Here is a 17,786-nt window from a genome sequence, read left to right on the forward strand (position 1 = left end):
GTGTGGGAGAGCACGTTTGCTGGGGTTGTTTGCTTGTTTGTTCATTTGTTTGCTTTCCCCTTCAGGATGAATCATTTTATTTAGCTTCAGCTCTTTGGCATGGAGAGGCATATTTGTTGTCACAGCATCAGCATGTTCACAGACAAGCAGTGGCAGCGGGCTCTGTCCCGGGCTTCCCAACCCACCACAACTCCTCACCAGGCAACGGTGGTGCTCTCCGGAAGCCACCAGCCCCAGACCCTTGGTTGAAGGCCGAGTCAAGGTTGTGCTTTCAGAAATGATTGAGTGTGGTGAATGAAATCTTGTCTGCATATTTTTGGATACATTTTTTTGTAAAGATGGTTCCAACTCAAATGTATTATTAAATACACAGTGATGCATCAATCGTTCTGGAGTTGGATGAAAGCTCTGAACTGATGCAAGCCTGTTCTGCTGACAGGCAGGGTATGCCACAAAATGACCACACACTAGCTGTATAATATGCACAGTTTATTAAACAAGCACACTAAAGCAAGCAAGCACATTAAAGCAAGCAAGCACACTAATGTGAATCAGGTATATATCTATCTATATATATAGCAAACAAGCACAATAAAGCAAATCAGAGATATATATGTATAGCACAGAGGAAAATTAGCAATGCATCAAATCATTACTTCATAGAGAGAACAGAGATCAAGAAGAAATACATCACCAAATACCACCAAATTATCATCCAGGCCCACACTTCTAGCTGGGAAGCCCCATTGCAGCCAATGCTGGGAGTCTCAGGTAATTGGGAAAATTCTTATGCAGTGTGTCCACCCATAGGTGAGGCTTCTCCCATGGCCACAAGAGGGTCCTGCTTTTATACCCTTAGAAAAACAACCGGCTTTATGCCAGATCTCTAATTGTTTACTCATGGAGGCGTGCAGTTTCTCATGATCTCACCGTTGTCCACTCTGAGAGCGTTGGCCAGGCGCCCCAGTGCGGCAAGGTATGAAGGTCATAGAACAGCTGCACACCTCTGTTTTCCTGTCTCTTTCTGACAGTCACAATGAACATAAACATATATACTCTGCCGAATACACTGTGGCAAACAACATCCTTTGTTATGTCTCTCAGTCATGAGGGAGAATCAACTCTCAGCTAGGTTCCTATCCATTACAGAGTCTCTTTCCTTGACCCTGCTGAGATCAAACTCTTCTGGTTTATGTACTAATGTGAACTGAAAACGACCAATTCCTTTATCAAATTTATGAAAACACTTGAGAGCAGCCAGGCCAGCAGCACCTCTGCCTCATTCTCCCTCTGCTTCCCACTGGTGCCCACCCAGCTCCTATGTCCTATTGAACATCTTATTTGGGAGAGGGACTATCATCTTCCCCATCTCCATTTTGCACAGCATATAGCACAGTGATGGTGTGATCTTTTGCTGCTTTTCTCAATACTGTGATAATACAGGTAAGAATAATCCAATACATCTTTTATTGACTTTGCATTAAGCTGACTTAGAGGTGACACCACTTGTAATGCTTGCATCATCTTGTTTTCTCTCTGAATGCTGTGTGAGATGGTTTAGTGGTGGTCTTGGCAATCCTGGGGTAAAGGTTGGACTTGATGATCTTAAAGGTCTTTTCCAACCTCGTTGATTTTATGATTCTATGATTATTGCCAGCGAGAATAAACAGCACGGAATACTTTTCTGCATTGCAGCCTCTAATATTTTATGCTACATAAATATAATAGCATATAATATATAGTCTTACATAGTATCACATTGCTTTTAAATCTTTGTTTAAACTCCTTTCTTTTGGAAACAACTTGATTTTACATATCAAGTATCACAATATTCTTGTTGTGCTTGTCTCAAGGTTTTCCTCTTGTTCAGTGGGCTTTAAAATACTAGTAATTATATCTCCTTTGGGCCTGTTGCTTCATCTTTTGGAAAACTCAAGCTTACACGGGGTTGAGGATGCTGCTAAATTTTATTTAGCATATGAATTTATCTTTCTGTTTCTGTACATTGATTTCTATGGTTAAAAATTGTACACATTGGGACCTAACTTTTGCAATGCCTTTAAAAATAATATACGTGATGTTGGGAGCACAGATGAAGCTGTTCCTAAAATGAAATGAGACATCCTGGAACACTTTTTGGGGATTGGTATGTAATTTGAAGATGAGCTCTACTAAGTCATCCTACTCTAAATTCAGCCTTCTGATTTAAGGCCAAATGTTGATTGTTTTAAAGCATGGCAGTATAATCAGGGAAAATTTGAGCCAAACCCAGTTAACAAGGAGGCAATTGGTCCTTTAATTTTCCTTTTGATTTCATCAAAGAATAGCCAAGGAAAGCCTCAGTAGCAGTTACATCATACTGTTATTATTATTGTTGTTGTTGTTGTTGTTGTTACCACCTTTCTCATTACCATGCAGACTTGTCTCAAGAGCTGCAGTTTCTGTGCTGATTTCCACACCTGAATTGTTTAAACCAACGAAAATAAAACCACACCAAAACTTCACAGTTTTGAAAGCAATCATCATTGCTGGTGCTATAATACATTTAATTTTCCCACTAGATAATGAAGTTCATAAAAAAATTAATCTATTGGAAATTATACCACAGAATGTGGATTTTGAACTATGGAAAATAAGACTTGGCCATGAGAGCCTCCAGTGTGGGTGAAGTGTTCAGGTGCTGCTTAGCCAGTATAAATAGGGGAGGTGTGCTGTGAATTAAAAACAAAAGCAAGCTGAATATATATTATTTTCATTAGCAAACTTTATATATTCATAGCAGCACTCAAAATGTGGAATCTCTCTTTACATATGTGCATATGTACACACAAACCCACACCTTTTTCTTTAGCTAAATATATATTTTAATCTCTTAGGATTAACAGCTTTATACAAAGAGCAGAATGTAAATTGTGTCTTTTGAGGGTCTTTCATCTGAAAGTTCAGAGAGGGATGGATAGATATTTAACAATAAAAGTACTTCTGCATAAGAAATTGTGTTGGACAGATAGATACACTCCTTGAACTCACTTCTTCTTTTGAATCCATACTTAAATCATTGCAGAGCGTGTGGCACTTGACAAACTAAGAGATAATGAATCCTTAATTTTTGTACCAGGGCCTCAACACATAGAAAGATACTCTTAAAATTAAATTCACAGGGCTGTTACCAAGGCTACTGAACATGACAGGGTTTGATTTCAGAAGTTGCAGAGGAATGGTAGCGACTCAAAATGTTGCTTGGAGATGTTCTTATGTTTTGCATTTTCAAAAGATCCTTTGGTGTGAAAGGGGCCATATTGCTACAGCAGCAAATCTCTATATATTAATAGGTGAACTAGAGTTTTTTCCTAGTCTTTGCCACAAATAAAATATGCTAAACGCTTTATAAAGAGCATCTGATGTGAGGATGATTTAGGCTTGCTACTTGGCTTAGTATAGTTGAAATGGGGAATTTGTCTCTGAAGCAATGTGCCATAGAATCACAGAATGGTTTGGGTTGGAAGGGACCTTAAAGCTCATCTAGTTCCAACCCCCTGCCACGGGCAGGGACACCTTCCGCTGGACCAGGTTGCTCAAAGCTCCATCCAACCAGGTGGTGCAATGAGCAATGTCCCCCTTGGGATAAGGGAACCCAGCTCTGCTCTTGCAAAAATGCTTCAAAATTGAGATACTTGAGATTTTTATCACCACTACTGAGTATTTTATTTTTTCTGTGTCACCAAATGATGCCTGGACAGTCAGGCAGGCTGGGGGTTTTGTACCTTGGACTCTAAGGTCCGCCCCAGCTCAGTGCTTAGTGAGATGGTCCAGCTGTGCCAGTGCTCGGACAGGGATGATCTTTTGGGTTGGAACTCTGACATCTTATATGTTTTGTGGGGATTCACTCCACCCAAGGACAGCAACAGGGATTTTCCTGCTGGCATGGGTGTCCCAAGGTCTCTTCACTTTCTCTTGATTTCTCCACTTTGATTTGCATTGGGAGCTGCCCTACTTTTGAAATGCCTGAATTGGTATGTCTCTGATGGACCCTCACAGCAGCTAAAATCAGTATTCTAGAGCTGTATCTGTGCTGCTTTCCCCTGCTGAGCAAGTTTGCTGCCAGAAAAAAAACCAAAACAAAACAGTGCCTTATTTTATATTTTATTTTCTTCCGCCACCCCCACCCCCTTTTTTTAGGGAAAACCTAAAAGCTACAGATGCCATAAGGGTGTAGCTCATTTATGGGCTTCACTATTGGAGCTCTAAAAACATTTTTCTTTTCTTTTTCTTTTTCTTTTTTCCAGAAAAATTTTTTGCCAAAATCAGCATGTAAACAAGAAGCCACTGCAGCCTCTGAGGCTGTGCCGTTATTTCCTCATGTCTATCTCGCTCGACAGCTGCCGAGAGTGGGCTGAGGGTGCTGAGGGTGCCTCTTCCTCCTCGGCAACTCCTCCCTGAGGGTAGACCACAAAACACAGCTTCTGTCCCCAGCATGTCATGGACTCTGCAAGAGCAAATGTGTGGGTGGTTAATGGGGATGGTCGAGATCTTCTAAGAGCACAATGCTGGGGTGATGCAACGTGTGAATCAACATGCATCTTCCCAGCCAGGGCCACTTGGCCCTGCTGCACAGCGACTGTCCCTCCAACCCTTCTCATCCCCAGCTCAGTGATAGAATAGTGTTAGTGAAGCAGGGGCAGGTTAAGATGGGCAGCTTTAGGGATGCCCATCCACAGCTCTTCCCCGGCCCCTTGCAGAGCTGTGCTGGCAGGGACAGGCTGGGATGGCTGCCAGCCCTCCTGGCACTGCGTCGGCCCTGCGGCAGCAGTGGGGACCCCTAGTCTTGGGGATCTCTGGTCAGAGCAAAGGGCTGCAGTGTGCTTGTTTGAAAGTCCTCGCCTCAGAGCAAAGCAATTAAAAGCCAAACATAACCAAAACATCAAAGACTTATGTGCAGTTTTAATTTTACATGAGTGATAATGTAAGGCTTTCTTATCTTTTGAGAGTGAAATAAATAATTCATTGTGCCATGTGGGGCTTGTGCAGCGGGATGTGCTGGTGGCACAGTGGGATGAAAGCTCTTGGGCATTTATTAGTCCTTTTGTGATAGTTCATTGAGCCTTAATAGAATCACAGAATGGTTTGGGTTGGAAGGGACCTTAAAGCTCATCTAGTTCCAACCCCCTGCCACAGGCAGGGACACCTTTCACTAGACCAGGTTGCTCAAAGCCCCATCAAACCTGGCCTTGAATGCTTCCAGGGATGGGGCAGTCAGAGCTTCTCTGGGCAATCTGTGCCAGCGTCTCACCGTTGCACTCCTATGTATCTGCTCCAGGACAGACTGCCGCAAGCAAACTGAGCAGATGGGGAGCTGCACGGGGGCATGAAAGGAGGCAAATGAACGTGCTCAGGAGTGAGCAAAGCAGTTGCCCAAAGGCAAGTGCTGTCTGGCCTCTTTGTGCCCAGGGGCCACCTGTGACCAGGAGTGGTGGTTGGACTCACATGGGATGTTCCCTGGCTGTTTTAGTGCCGCTGGTTCAGAGGTTAAGCAGATCCCTGCAGACCTGAGCGCAACCAGGAGTGCAGCGAGGCACCGCGGCACTGGCTTACCTATTAGCCTATTTACACACTTTGGTTTATTTCTCCAGTAGACTCCAAGGAAGAACACTGGCACTCCAGTTAAAATGATAATAAGTCCAACTCCACAGACGACCGGCTCGGAGTATAAGCTGAAGATCAGCAGAAATGCCCAAAATGCCAGGTAAATGATGGGGATGAGGAGGTTCACCTACCAGGAGAGAGCAGAGCAGAGCACGACTGTGCAGAACAACAGCAGTGGCTGAGTGGTTGTGGCTCAGGACCCCCTGTGGTTGTGCCCCCCTTCCCTCCACCACTGTTGTCCTCTCTGTGTATCCCATTTTACACTAATGGCTCTTTGGGACATGGTTTGGGACCTTAAAACATTACTGCTACATCAAAAAATAAACCATTCTTCAAAACAGATGGAGGGCTTGGTGTGCCCATCCCACCCTTTGCATTGCTATTGCAACCAAGAGATTTAGCTTTAACATTGTCACCTTGATAGGTCTGAAGATTTTGGGTTTCTTCCATCGTAACACGATCAGGCCTATAATTGTCACTCCGTAGCAGAGGTAGTTAATAAACGACACATAGTTGATTAGCGTGTATGTGTCTCCAATAAGCATGATGATAAGAGTGGCCAAACACTGCAAAGAGAGAAGTATAGCCTTCCTTGAGTCATTACTGGAAAAGGTTGCTTAAACCCAACAAAACCAAGCAAAAACCCCATTAAAGCATTTAAATGCCTTTTGCTTACAGCCCCCACTGGACATCTGCTGTCTCCTGTGGTTCAGAGCATTATCCATGAGCTGTGCCACTGAGGCTGAGTGGGGATTTAGGGCTATTTGGGACATGCTGAAGCCAGAGATCAGAGGGTCTATTTATAAATACCCCAGGGTGCTGGCAGAGGTGACTCTGCTGCCCATGACTGGGCAGGCAGGGCCAGGAGGGCTGGCAGAGCTCTCCACCCCACTCTACCCATTCCTGTTGTGTGTTTTAAAAGCTATTGACCCCTATGGTGAGGACTGCTGATGGAAGAAGGATTTCTTGCAGACTGAATATGTTGTGGTCAGTGCACTACATTGTTGCAGGTGCCCCGTATATTATAAAGAATAAGATTTGACCTTTATCCCCGCCGGCCCACAGCTTATTCTGCAGATGAATGGCATCATTAATCTTTTGAGCATTACTCGTGTTTGGAAGCTGGCAGATTGATGGTGGAAATTTCCATGCTTACACTTGCTTGTTTATACTGTGTAAAGCCAGGAGAGCTGGCTCCCTGGGTCCCACACCCCTGCCTTTCAGTACCCTGGAAGCTGAGCTGAGCCCCAGCCTCCACCACACACTGGTCCAGTGAACGTTGTCTGCTAGTGGCCAGAGCCTGGGGAAACTAAATATCCAAATCCCTACAGAGAGTGCTCAGGTTTTTGGTCTGTTACTCCAGGCTCTCTTTTTGCTTATGTCCCTTTTTCTCAATTTGCTGTTCCAATAGCAAATTCCTCTTGGAAGGGAGGGCTTCTGCACCACCAGCACCAGGAATTAAGCACCACTGCAAGCAAAAACCCCTCTGGTCCCTCCATTCCCCTGTTCAAAGCCTCACAGGCTTGGGCAGGGGGATTTCAACACCTTGAGCAGTCTCACCACAAAATGGATTTAAAATGGGAGGGTGTTTTATATCGGTGTCATATAACATGTTCCCTGCTTTCCTCTGACAGGCGTACAGTGTTGTACGCACATACGACCCTCTTCTGCCACTCACAGGTTTTGCAGCGATGCTGCTCGGAGCGGTGGGATTCTGTGTGTAGGTGACACTGATGTGTCAGATCTGCTCACAGTATGATGCAGGTATGAGGCTGCAGGGGGGTGTGCTGCTCCCCCTGATTGCCTGGCCACAGCTGCATGGCAGGCAGGAGAGCTGGATGCTCCCTACCGTATTGCAAAAAAACCCCAGTCTGTTTATTTTACACTTCACTTGGTCCCTCAATTTTTGAAAGGATTAATAAAAATACAGGTTTCGCTGGTGATGTTAAAAAGGTCTTTCTCTATGTACAAAGAAACCTTTCTCCATGCAAAGAGCTAGGTGTGATTCATTGGAAGAGAAAAAGGAACCTGGGGTATTAATTAGGTTTGCCTAAAGTCTGACCCAGTTTGCTAATGTAGCTGTCTACACTATATTATTGTTAAATTTGTATTTGTTAAGAAATTAATATTTCCTAAGACTCGATACCCTGAGCTTCTTTAAAACACCTTTAAATGATTAATTGACCTGCAGCATTGGTTCTGTGATTGCACTGTAATTCAAGGGGGATGTTTTGAGCAGAGCAGAGGGCTGGTGTATACCCAATGGATTGTCCAGCTCGTGTCAAGGCTGTTTCACAGTGGAACAGCCTCTGAAACTCAATGTGTTATTTCAAGCAATGTATTTTTAAGGACAAAAGAGTTCTGCTTCATCAGTACCAGAGGCCCAGCAGAAGCCCATGATGGGGCCAGGGCTCTCTGCATACCCTGAAACCCTGCATGGGCAATATGTGAGATGTTTGTGGTGGGCACTAAGCCCCGAGGATGCTGTAAAGCCTCAGCTAGACGCAAATGTTGTCATAAAAGTGGAATGTGCAGGAGGCTTATTTGGTGAAATTTGGTCTGGGTGTATTGTGCCAGAATTGCTGTTGGAGCTGGGAGACACATAAATGTGCACCTTCCTAGTGCATCTGGGGTCAAACCCGCACTGTTTTGATATCAGTGGCAAATCTGCAGCTGGCAGTAGTTGATGTAGCCGAGATTTCAAACAAATGCCCTTTGGGGAATTCCCTTGCTCGAGCCACCCAGTGGGGGATGGCAGTACTGGGAGTCATTTTCCTCTGTAACATCTATGCTACAGTAAACCCCATCACATATTCTACCTTCACTATTGGTAAAAGTGTATGAAGCTCCTTGTTCCCAAATGCTTGTGGAAAGCAGGCAAAATTCATCAAAAGAGCTCATCCTTTCTTAAACTAAGTGTCTCTGTTTCAAAAGCCAGTCTCTATCTCTTCTGTGGGTAGGACAAGTGGTAATGGGCTTAAATTGCAACTCAAGTTAGATGAGGGAAAGCCTCCAGGCACCCAGGGTGGTTGGGAGTAGAAGGAATTATTTCTGAGGCTGAAGGCTGCTCCTCTCTGGAGCTGTTGGAGCTGCTCAACCAGCACCCACCAGCAGCGCTCCAGGCCAACTCGCTTCTCCTCCTCTGGGGTAAAACGGCCTCTCAAGGGTTTTTCCAGTTCTCCTCTCTGTGATTTAGTATTTCTAAAAGCAGGTTACAGGGTGACAGAGCAGAGATAGTAGAACTTACGCAGACGAGCAGGGCAGGGATGGGTGTGCAGTGCTTGACATGGATCATGGCAAGCAGACTTGGCAAATGGCCTTCTCGGGCACCAGAGAAACATAACCTGGAAATAAGAGCAGTAATCCTGAACTGGCTGGGTGTACAACAGCCTCTTCAATATCTAGCCATAGAACGTCTCTAATCTCAACTGCCCACGTTGGTCTTGCTGTGGAAGGGAGCTGTGGCCTGTGAGTGCTGGGCTGTGACTGGGGAGATGACTAGAGACTGCCCACATAACCTGGTGTAAGTTACTGAAACTAGACCCTTCAGTATACAAGGCCTTTAATGTCTAATGGCATCTGTGAAATAACCTGCTCCAAGATGCCAAATTACCTCTGAGCAGGAGGACCAAAATCTGTCCAGTCCCTGTCTGCTGGTCAGCATTGCCTCCTTACCCAGGGTAGGATGAATACTGTGAAGGTTGTGTGGTGATCAGACATACGTAGCTAAGGCACAAAACTCCTCATAGATAGCATTTCCAGTGTCAAAAAAGTTTTGGATAAGGTTTAACATGCCTTAAGACTTCACTTTTAAGTGCATAACCTGTTACATATGCACTCAGATTTGTGGCATCTCATTGTACTAATGAAATTGCTGAGATAAATAACTTCCCAAGGTACTTAAGACTTGAGTTGTTTCCTCAAAATTTTTTTTATAACTTTTTAATTAAGTTCAGAGAGGTCAGTTAATATAAATAGACTTTATAGACTATGCTATAATACACTTTACAGATTCTGGCCCCACTATCAGCAGCATGCATGCAAAGCATCTTGCCTGAAAGGAGTTTTTCCAGCATGGGAATGAAAATGTCTGTAACTGGGAACAGCACCAGGCCCTAAAACTGCTCTTTGAGTGAAGCACAGTTTAACTTGTAGCTACTGGAACTTTATTGGTGTAAAATTACTTTGGTTCCATGCTAAAGCCGTGTTAGGCTCTTACTGTGAGTTATTCCACATCTGCAGACAATTTCAGAAGCTCGTAAGGATTATTTTGCAAGAGATTCCACAATTCAATATTACATTTGCTGATTTGAAACAGAGCAATTCATAACTGAATGTATCTAACATGCCCAACAATGACCTCATGCTCTACAACATCCAAAATGTCTAGCTAGCATTTCTTTAGCAAATGAGATTAAACCAGCCCCTCCCCAAGTTAGATAACATTCATAAAATTGTACTCCATCTAACCTTGATGAGGTAAAAAGGTATCCATTTATTCCTCCAAATGTAGATAAGGCCACTGAGACTGGCATAACCCAGGAAAAATAGCCCAGTAACTTTTCACCAAATGTCTAAAGCAACAGAAGGCAGAGAAACTGAAATACACTGCAAAGCACAGAACCAAAATCAAAGTGTATTTTAGACATACAGGGAATGATTTACTTACTACCGCCACAGCATTGGAGGACAAGAGCTCTTGGGGTGACATGGCAGTAAAATATGCAATGTTGGTGAATGTATACACAAATGTCACCAGTGGGATGGATATGAATATGGCACGAGGTAGGTTCCTAATAAAAGAATTAGGAGGGTAGATAAGAAGTTACAGTCACATACAGCGAGACCACAACAACCGTGTACAGCCTGGGGGAGGTCACCAGCTGGGTGGGTTCATCAGTTGTTTCTCTGGAGGGGAGCAGCACTGCCATCATTGGCTCTTTGACCCACTGCAGGTTGGGGAAGGCTAAAAGTGCCATGAAATGCCACATCTGCAGGGGAGCTCCCCGGCACAAAAAGTGCTCCCTTTGGGCTGTTGACTGGGATTAAGGCAGTGTGTTGCTGAAGAATGAAAGCTGTTTCTCAAGAGCCCTATGTACAGGCACCAGTGGTGAATGAAATGCCTTGGTTTGCTTTACCTTCCCCTGCTCTGAAAAGGAACGGGATCCTGTTGTTCAGGTGGCTGCCTTGGCCTGTCCCATGTCGTAAACCTGAACTGGTCATACAGCACTGTGGCAACTTACAGCAGTATAGATGTACTTAACCTCCGATCCAGAGACCTCCTTAGAGGTGGACACCTGAACCACCATGTATCTAAGGTAATAATGGATTTCTCTCTGCGTGTCAGATTTGAAAAAAAGTTTTTAAAAATTTTGCTTAACCTTTGTGATTTTGAACAGATTTAGTAAAAATGGGAAGTGATTTTGGTTATCCAATTATTTTTTTATATTTTAGTTTCCCCTCAGAGACTGCAATAATAATAATAAAAAGGGCCATTTACTCTTTTTATTTCTCAACTAAGGCCACATTTGCCTTATTTAAGTAATAACTTTTAATTATTCAGCTTTGAAATTGTGGTATTCAATTAAAATGTTGGTGTTTTATTGAGGGAATACTGTACCACATTTGCTTTATTCCTGCCAAGATCTCTGGACATGCACTTTGCCACTCACTAGTGTGAAGGTGTGTGCAGAGCTGCTTGTAAAGCTGCAGCTTTAATTCATTCCCACTCAGGTGCTGTAACAGCTTAAATTTCTCCTTGTTTAATTGCTGTGTGCCTTGGATGCCCAGAAATAACTAATGCTCCAAGAGCTGCTCTTGGCATTTGTCATTCCCCTTCATCAGCTCAGAAATGTCAAAACATTTGAGCTTTGCTTTACTAAACTAAAATTCACTTTCCCTCCAGCTTTCCCAGCCTGCTCATGATAAATCATTTCCAAGCCCATTCCCATACCCAGGACCAGCATGATGTCAGTTGCCCTGGGAGGCAGGTGCCCACAGCTGTGCAACGACTTTCTGATCTTCTCTTTCTGGTGTCTGTGGAAGATCTCCTTTGGGTGAAAAAGCAAAGGGACTTCAAGCATAATTCCACTTCTTTTTAATATAAGTGATTCTCTCTATAGACACTTTAGTGGCATCTCATCAATGGTTATTTTATAGAAGCACTGTATGATCGAATAGTGCCATAAAGATGCTGCTTTGTCTATAGGCTGATTTGATTCAGTTAATGCCTTGTGCAATATATTGTTAATTTCAGTGTTTCTTTAACTTGCCTGCTATCTGTTCTAAACAAAAAATATCTCTCTCCTTTAGAAAGACCAGTCCCATAGACATGGAAGGACATTGCTACAGCTTATTAAATGAATAATATTACCAGATGGCTCCAATGTCTCAGCACTTCAAGAAAGTGTGGATAGAACAGAAATGGATACTTGCCTGCGGGGATCAACCAGTTCTTCTGTTACATAATTCAAGAAGTTCCAGCCACTGAACGCAAATGACCCTTGAAGAAAAGCTAACGCTAAATGCCCCACAGATGGAGTCATCCAAAAATTGAATGCGTTGCTTGGTGTCAGCTCTTTGTAGTTTCCTGCACAGAGAGTGCAAGCAAGAGGTTAAGCCACCCCTACCTACCAGAGACACCAGGAAACAGGTGAACTTCTGATTTTTATTCTTTATTTTTATTGGATTTGGGACTTCATGCTCTTCATGTCACCATGGGCTGGCATTGCAGGATGGCATCCTGGAGAGGCAGCTTGGGCTGTATTTGGGGGCATCCCTTATTGCACCAGGGCCACCGCTGCGCCTCATGGGACCAACCCGCACCACCCAAGGATGGCTGCTTGGCAGGGTCAATTCCTACCTGTTCTTAATGCGGTTTTCTTTTACAAGAGTTTGGTGGTGTTTAGTAGAAATACTGAAAAATAAAATGTCTATGGGAGCTGGAAGATTTGTCAAGATTGTGGGACTATTACCACTGAGAAAACATGTTTGCTCTCTGCAAATGTCATATTTCATCTTCCTTTATATGACTCATCATATACATGATAAAAACATTGTGAGCCTTTTCTGTTTTCTGCTTTCCATTAAGTTGGTGAATCAGCGAGACCTTTTTTTTGCCTATTTTTAATCTTATAAGTGACTTTTTGTAGGAAATTGGACTAATGCCCAAATTCATTTTACACCCAGGGTACTTCAAATTTAAGGAACATACAACAGATTAAAAAATTTCAGTAATTATTCTGAAACATCCTCAGCTGCCCTCCTTTATTCTATCAAAACCGATGAGGCAGGCAAAAAAGGGACTTGTTTGAGGGGATACAGCTGATTTCTCTGTGGTGCCATCCTTTCCATGGCTGTGTGAGTACACAGCCCCGCAGCTCAGCTAAACCCAGCGTTCCTTCGGGTTGGTTTGTAAGGAGGAAACAGTGCAGTAAGTGGGAAAAATCAAGTCTATCAACAGTACCATAGCCATGTTAGAGCTGTCTCACCGAGTACCTTTAAAGATCTGTAAGAAGCCCACAATAATGATGAGAGCCAGGGCTAAGAGTTTTCCTGCTGTAAATATATCCTGAATGCGCGTTGCCCATCGAACGCTGGAGCTGTTCACCCAGGTCAGAAGGACTGGAAAGCAAAAGACTGAATTCAGTGACATGAAATCACATTTACTTAAGACCACACAGTCAAAGCATTGAAAAGCACAGAGTGACGTGAACATCCCTGCAGGGAGCTCTAGTGGGGCTGGGAGCAAGGGTGAGGAGGAGCATTGCCTTTCCCTAGGAGACTTCCAGCTGCAGGGGCATCCCTGGCAGCCAGCAGCCTTCCCCCCTTGGGCGCTGCTGGTCAGGGCTCCCCCCAGCTCTAGTTACTGTGCCTGGGTAGTGCTCAACGTGCAGGGATCACCATCTCCTCATGGAAATGGTGAATGTCTTCGGTCCTTGTAGCTCTGGTTTGCTTTTGGTGGTTCTGTAAGTAATTAATGCAGAGCTGGTGGCATGCTGCGCTTCCTACACACTCGCATTTGTGAATGTAAAAGAAGACTAGGAAGGGCTCAAATGGTGGTGGGGAACCTGTGCTGGTGGGTCACCCATGCTGGGTGCCCATGGATCTGCCCCACCCCATAAACTCGCCTGCTGCCACTTCCCTGGGACCTGCAGGGATTCAGGTGCCCTTGTGCCCTGCTCCAGCCCACTGTGCTTGCTGCAGGCAAGCAGGAAGAGACTGAATATCCCGCACCAGTCATGGTGCCTGTCCTGGGACTTCCCTGCTTGCCTTTTGGGTTGTGGTCATGACCCCAGCCTGGCTGGAGCAGCCCCTCGAGTGGTCCCATGTAAAACCGAGACAAGCTTTCTGTGTGTGCGAGAAGCAAATACTCACATAAACACACCATGGAGAGGATCCTGGAGGCATTATAGGGGGGGATACAGCTAGGGAAGACGGGCTGCAGGACATAGTTTGAGAAGGTCAGTGCAATGACAGCCAGACTGGTAGGGTACATTATAAGCACTGCACTCCATAGCAGCAGAAACCTGAAAGACAAGAAAAAGCACAAGAAAGCAACGCTGGGGGTGTGCTGGAGGAGGCATTGCACACTTGGCTGTGCAGTGCTTCAGGACAGTTAGTGAGGCAGGAGGACTGGCACCTTCATCCCAGTCACATCTAAGTCACCTACTTATGACTTTCCTCATCCCTTTTCCCATGTTCCCAGCGCAGTCTGTCTTTTACTTTGTCTTGTTGTTTCTGAGAAGTATGGGGTGATCTGATGCTTCCTTTTTCTTATTAAGTATCAAAGAATTAATTTGGTAAACTGGCATGATGCAAGAGCTTGTTACCTTCTCAAATGGCACTATTGGTTTTAAAATTGAGTTTCCCCCCCCTGCCCTTTCTCTTTATTTTGTTGTGTGACTCCTTTTTTTTTTTCCCCCCCTAATTTCTAATATTTTCCATTGTGGTTCAGAGCAGTTTCCTCCAGTAATTGCTTTGTGCTATTCAGTGCTGTGGGTGGTGTAACCAGTTTGGGGTAGCTCTGCAGACCCTGCTTGCTGGATGAGTTAACCCAGCTGGTCTCCAGTGAAGGCTAACTATGACTCGAATACTGCAATAATAATAATTTGCTTATAGGGTTATGATGCTGGTGGTGCTGAGCAAGGTCAGGTTCAGCCACATCTGTGGGGCCATGGGGTTTGGTGGGCAGAGGCCACCAGCTCTTCCCTATCATGTTTATCTTAGCTCATGCAATTTATATAGGCTGAGAACTGCGTTCAGCTGGAAGCATTCAGAGGAGAATGACTCTGAAAACAGTATTTCAGGCAAAACTGATAACACCAATTAAAGTAAATGCAGAATTTTAGCAGAGGGTGACAAAGTTGTGCTGTCAAATGGGAAGCTCAAATGAGAGATGGCATTAAAATAAGAAAGCAGCTTGCGAAGATGTAGGCCCACTTTTACCTTGTTTTTCCAGGTAACCTTTAACCAAAGCCTGATTCTGAAAAAAAGATATCCACACTGATTACTCAGATCACATTCGCATCCCTGAACATATAATCATAGAATCATAGAATAGTTAGGGTTGGAAAGGACCTTGAGATCATCCAGTTCCAAACCCCCTGCCATGGGCAGGGACACCTCGCACTAAACCATGTCACCCAAGACTCCATCCAACCTGGCCTTGAACACCGCCAGGGATGGAGCATCCACAACCTCCCTGGGCAACACATTCCAGTGCTTCACCACCCTCACTGTAAAGAACTTCTTCCTTATATCTAATCTAAACTTCCCCTGTTTAAGTTTGAACCTGTTACCCCTTGTCCTACCACTACAGTCCCTAAGGAAGAGTCCCTCCCCAGCATCCTTGTAGGCCCCCTTCAGATACTGGAAGGCTGCTATGAGGTCTCCACGCAGCCTTCTCTTCTCCAGGCTGAACAGCCCCAACTTTCTCAGCCTGTCTTCATACGGGAGGTGCTCCAGCCCCTTGATCATCCTCGTGGCCCTCCTCTGGACTTGCTCCAACAGCTCCATGTCCTTTTTATGTTGAGGACACCAGAACTGTACACAATACTCCAAGTGAGGTCTCACGAGAGCAGGGTAGAGGGGCAGGATCACCTCCTTTGACCTGCTGGTCACACTTCTTTTGATGCAGCCCAGGAAACGGTTGGCTTTCTGGGCTGCGAGCGCACACTGAAGCCGGCTCATGTTCAGTTTCTCATCACCCAACACCCCCAAGTCCTTCTCTGCAGGGCTGCTCTGAATCTCTTCTCTGCCCAACCTGTAGCAGTGCCTGGGATTGCCCCGACCCAGGTGTAGGACCTTGCACTTGGCTTGGTTAAACTTCATGAGGTTGGCATTGGCCCACCTCACAAGTGTGTCAAGGTCCCTCTGGATGGCATCCCTTCCCTCCAGCATATCAACCGAACCACACAGCTTGGTGTCATTGGCAAACTTGCTGAGGGCGCACTCAATCCCACTGTCCATGTCACCAAAAAAGATGTTGAACAAGACTGGTCCCAACACCGATCCCTGAGGGACACCACTCGTTACTGGTCTCCAATTGGACATTGAGCCATTGACCACAACTCTGCGTGCGGCCATCGAGCCAGTTCTTTATCCACTGAGTGGTCCATCTATCAAATTGATGTCTCTCCAATTTAGAGACAAGGATGTCGTGCGGGACAGTGTCGAACGCTTTGCACAAGTCCAGGTAGATGACGTCAACTGCTCTGCCCCATCCATCAGTTTCGTAGCCCCATCATAGAAGGCTACCAAATTGGTCAGACAAGATTTGCCCTTAGGGAAGCCATGTTGGGTGTCACCAACCACCTCGTTATTTTTCATGTGCCTTAGCATGCTTTCCAGGAGAATCTGCTCCAAGATTTTGCCAGGCACAGAGGTGGGACTGACTGGTCCGTAGTTCCCTGGGTCTTCCATTTTCCCCTTCTTGAAAATGGGGGTTATATTACCCTTTTTCCAGTCATTGGGAGCTTCACCTGACTGCCATGATTTTTCAAATATAATGGACAGCAGCTTAGCAAATTCACCCTATCCCTCTTCAGGATCCGTGGATGGATTTCATCAGGTCCCATGGACTTGTGCGCATTCAGGATCTTAAGATGATCTTGAACCTGATCCTCTCCTACAGTAGGCCTAAGGTCTTCATTCTCACAGTCTCTGCATCTGCCTTTAAGACTTGTGCAGTGTGGTCATAACACTTGCCAGTGAAGACTGAGGCAAAGAAGTCATTGAGAACCTCAGCCTTCTCCAAATCCAGGGTAGCCAGTTCTCCTGATATAGCTTCCGGAGAGGGCCCATGTTGTCCCTATTCTGTCTTTTGTTTGCTACATACGTATAGAAGCCCTTCCTGTTATCTTTCACATCCCTTGCCAGATTTAATTCTAACTGGGCCTTAGCTTTCCTGACCTGGTCCCTAGCTTCCTGGACAACGTCTCTGTATTCTTCCCAGGCTGCCTGTCCTCACTTCCACCTTTTATAAGCTTCTTTTTTCCCCTCTAAGTTTCCTCAGCAGCTCCTTACCATCCATGGAGGTCTCCTGGCCCTCCTGATGAATTTCCTTCTAGTCAGGACGCAACACTCCTGAGCACGTAGCAGGTGATCCTTGAATATCAACCAGCAGTCTTGGGCCTCCCTGCCCTCTAGAGCTTTATCCCATGGAACCTTACTGAGCAGGTTCCTGAAGAGGCCAAAGTCTACTCTCTTGAAGTCCAGGGCAGTGAGCTTGCTGCATGCTCTTCTCACTGTCCTGAGGATCTCAAACTCAACCATCTCATGATCACTACAGCCAAGGCTTCCCTGGAACATCACATTCCCAGCCAGCCCCTCCTTGTTGGTGAGCATGAGGTCAAGCATGTAGCTGTTGGGGCTGGGGATGCACTGCCGAGTGCCTGCCTTGCTCTCGTGGCATTTGCTGTGGCTGGCTGGCAGGCAGGAATTAATCCCACTATTACTTCCCAATGCCGCAATTCTTCTAGGAAGTCTTTGCTTTTAGAGCACCACCTAGAGCATCTGTTGTGTAGGGAGAGTTAAGAGTACAATTTCCTTAGTGAAGAACAACTGTTCCAGATCAGCTATAATTAATTTAAGTGACAGAGGGATGAAATTCCCTGCAGACATAGCTGAATATCAGCTGTCCT

At 45.1% G+C, this 17,786-nt stretch overlaps 1 protein-coding gene across 1 annotated transcript in view; it reads right to left on the minus strand.

Annotated features, from left to right (window-relative positions):
* Nucleotides 1-4,293: 4,293 nt before the first annotated feature.
* The window catches only part of LOC115619172 (asc-type amino acid transporter 1-like), a 70,722-nt gene continuing 57,229 nt past the window's right edge, over nucleotides 4,294-17,786 (minus strand). Inside the window, exons 3-11 of the mRNA XM_030511220.1 lie at nucleotides 14,020-14,171; nucleotides 13,141-13,266; nucleotides 12,079-12,232; nucleotides 10,313-10,436; nucleotides 10,114-10,217; nucleotides 8,891-8,987; nucleotides 6,060-6,209; nucleotides 5,593-5,770; nucleotides 4,294-4,486 (exon numbers count right to left, since the gene is read on the minus strand). Coding sequence (XP_030367080.1) covers nucleotides 4,350-4,486; nucleotides 5,593-5,770; nucleotides 6,060-6,209; nucleotides 8,891-8,987; nucleotides 10,114-10,217; nucleotides 10,313-10,436; nucleotides 12,079-12,232; nucleotides 13,141-13,266; nucleotides 14,020-14,171 — 1,222 coding nt within the window. The 3' untranslated portion in view covers nucleotides 4,294-4,349. The remainder of the gene's footprint in view (nucleotides 4,487-5,592; nucleotides 5,771-6,059; nucleotides 6,210-8,890; nucleotides 8,988-10,113; nucleotides 10,218-10,312; nucleotides 10,437-12,078; nucleotides 12,233-13,140; nucleotides 13,267-14,019; nucleotides 14,172-17,786) is intronic.

The sequence above is a fragment of the Strigops habroptila genome, chromosome W, assembly GCF_004027225.2.
Source record: "Strigops habroptila isolate Jane chromosome W, bStrHab1.2.pri, whole genome shotgun sequence".
Classification (NCBI taxonomy): domain Eukaryota; kingdom Metazoa; phylum Chordata; class Aves; order Psittaciformes; family Psittacidae; genus Strigops; species Strigops habroptila.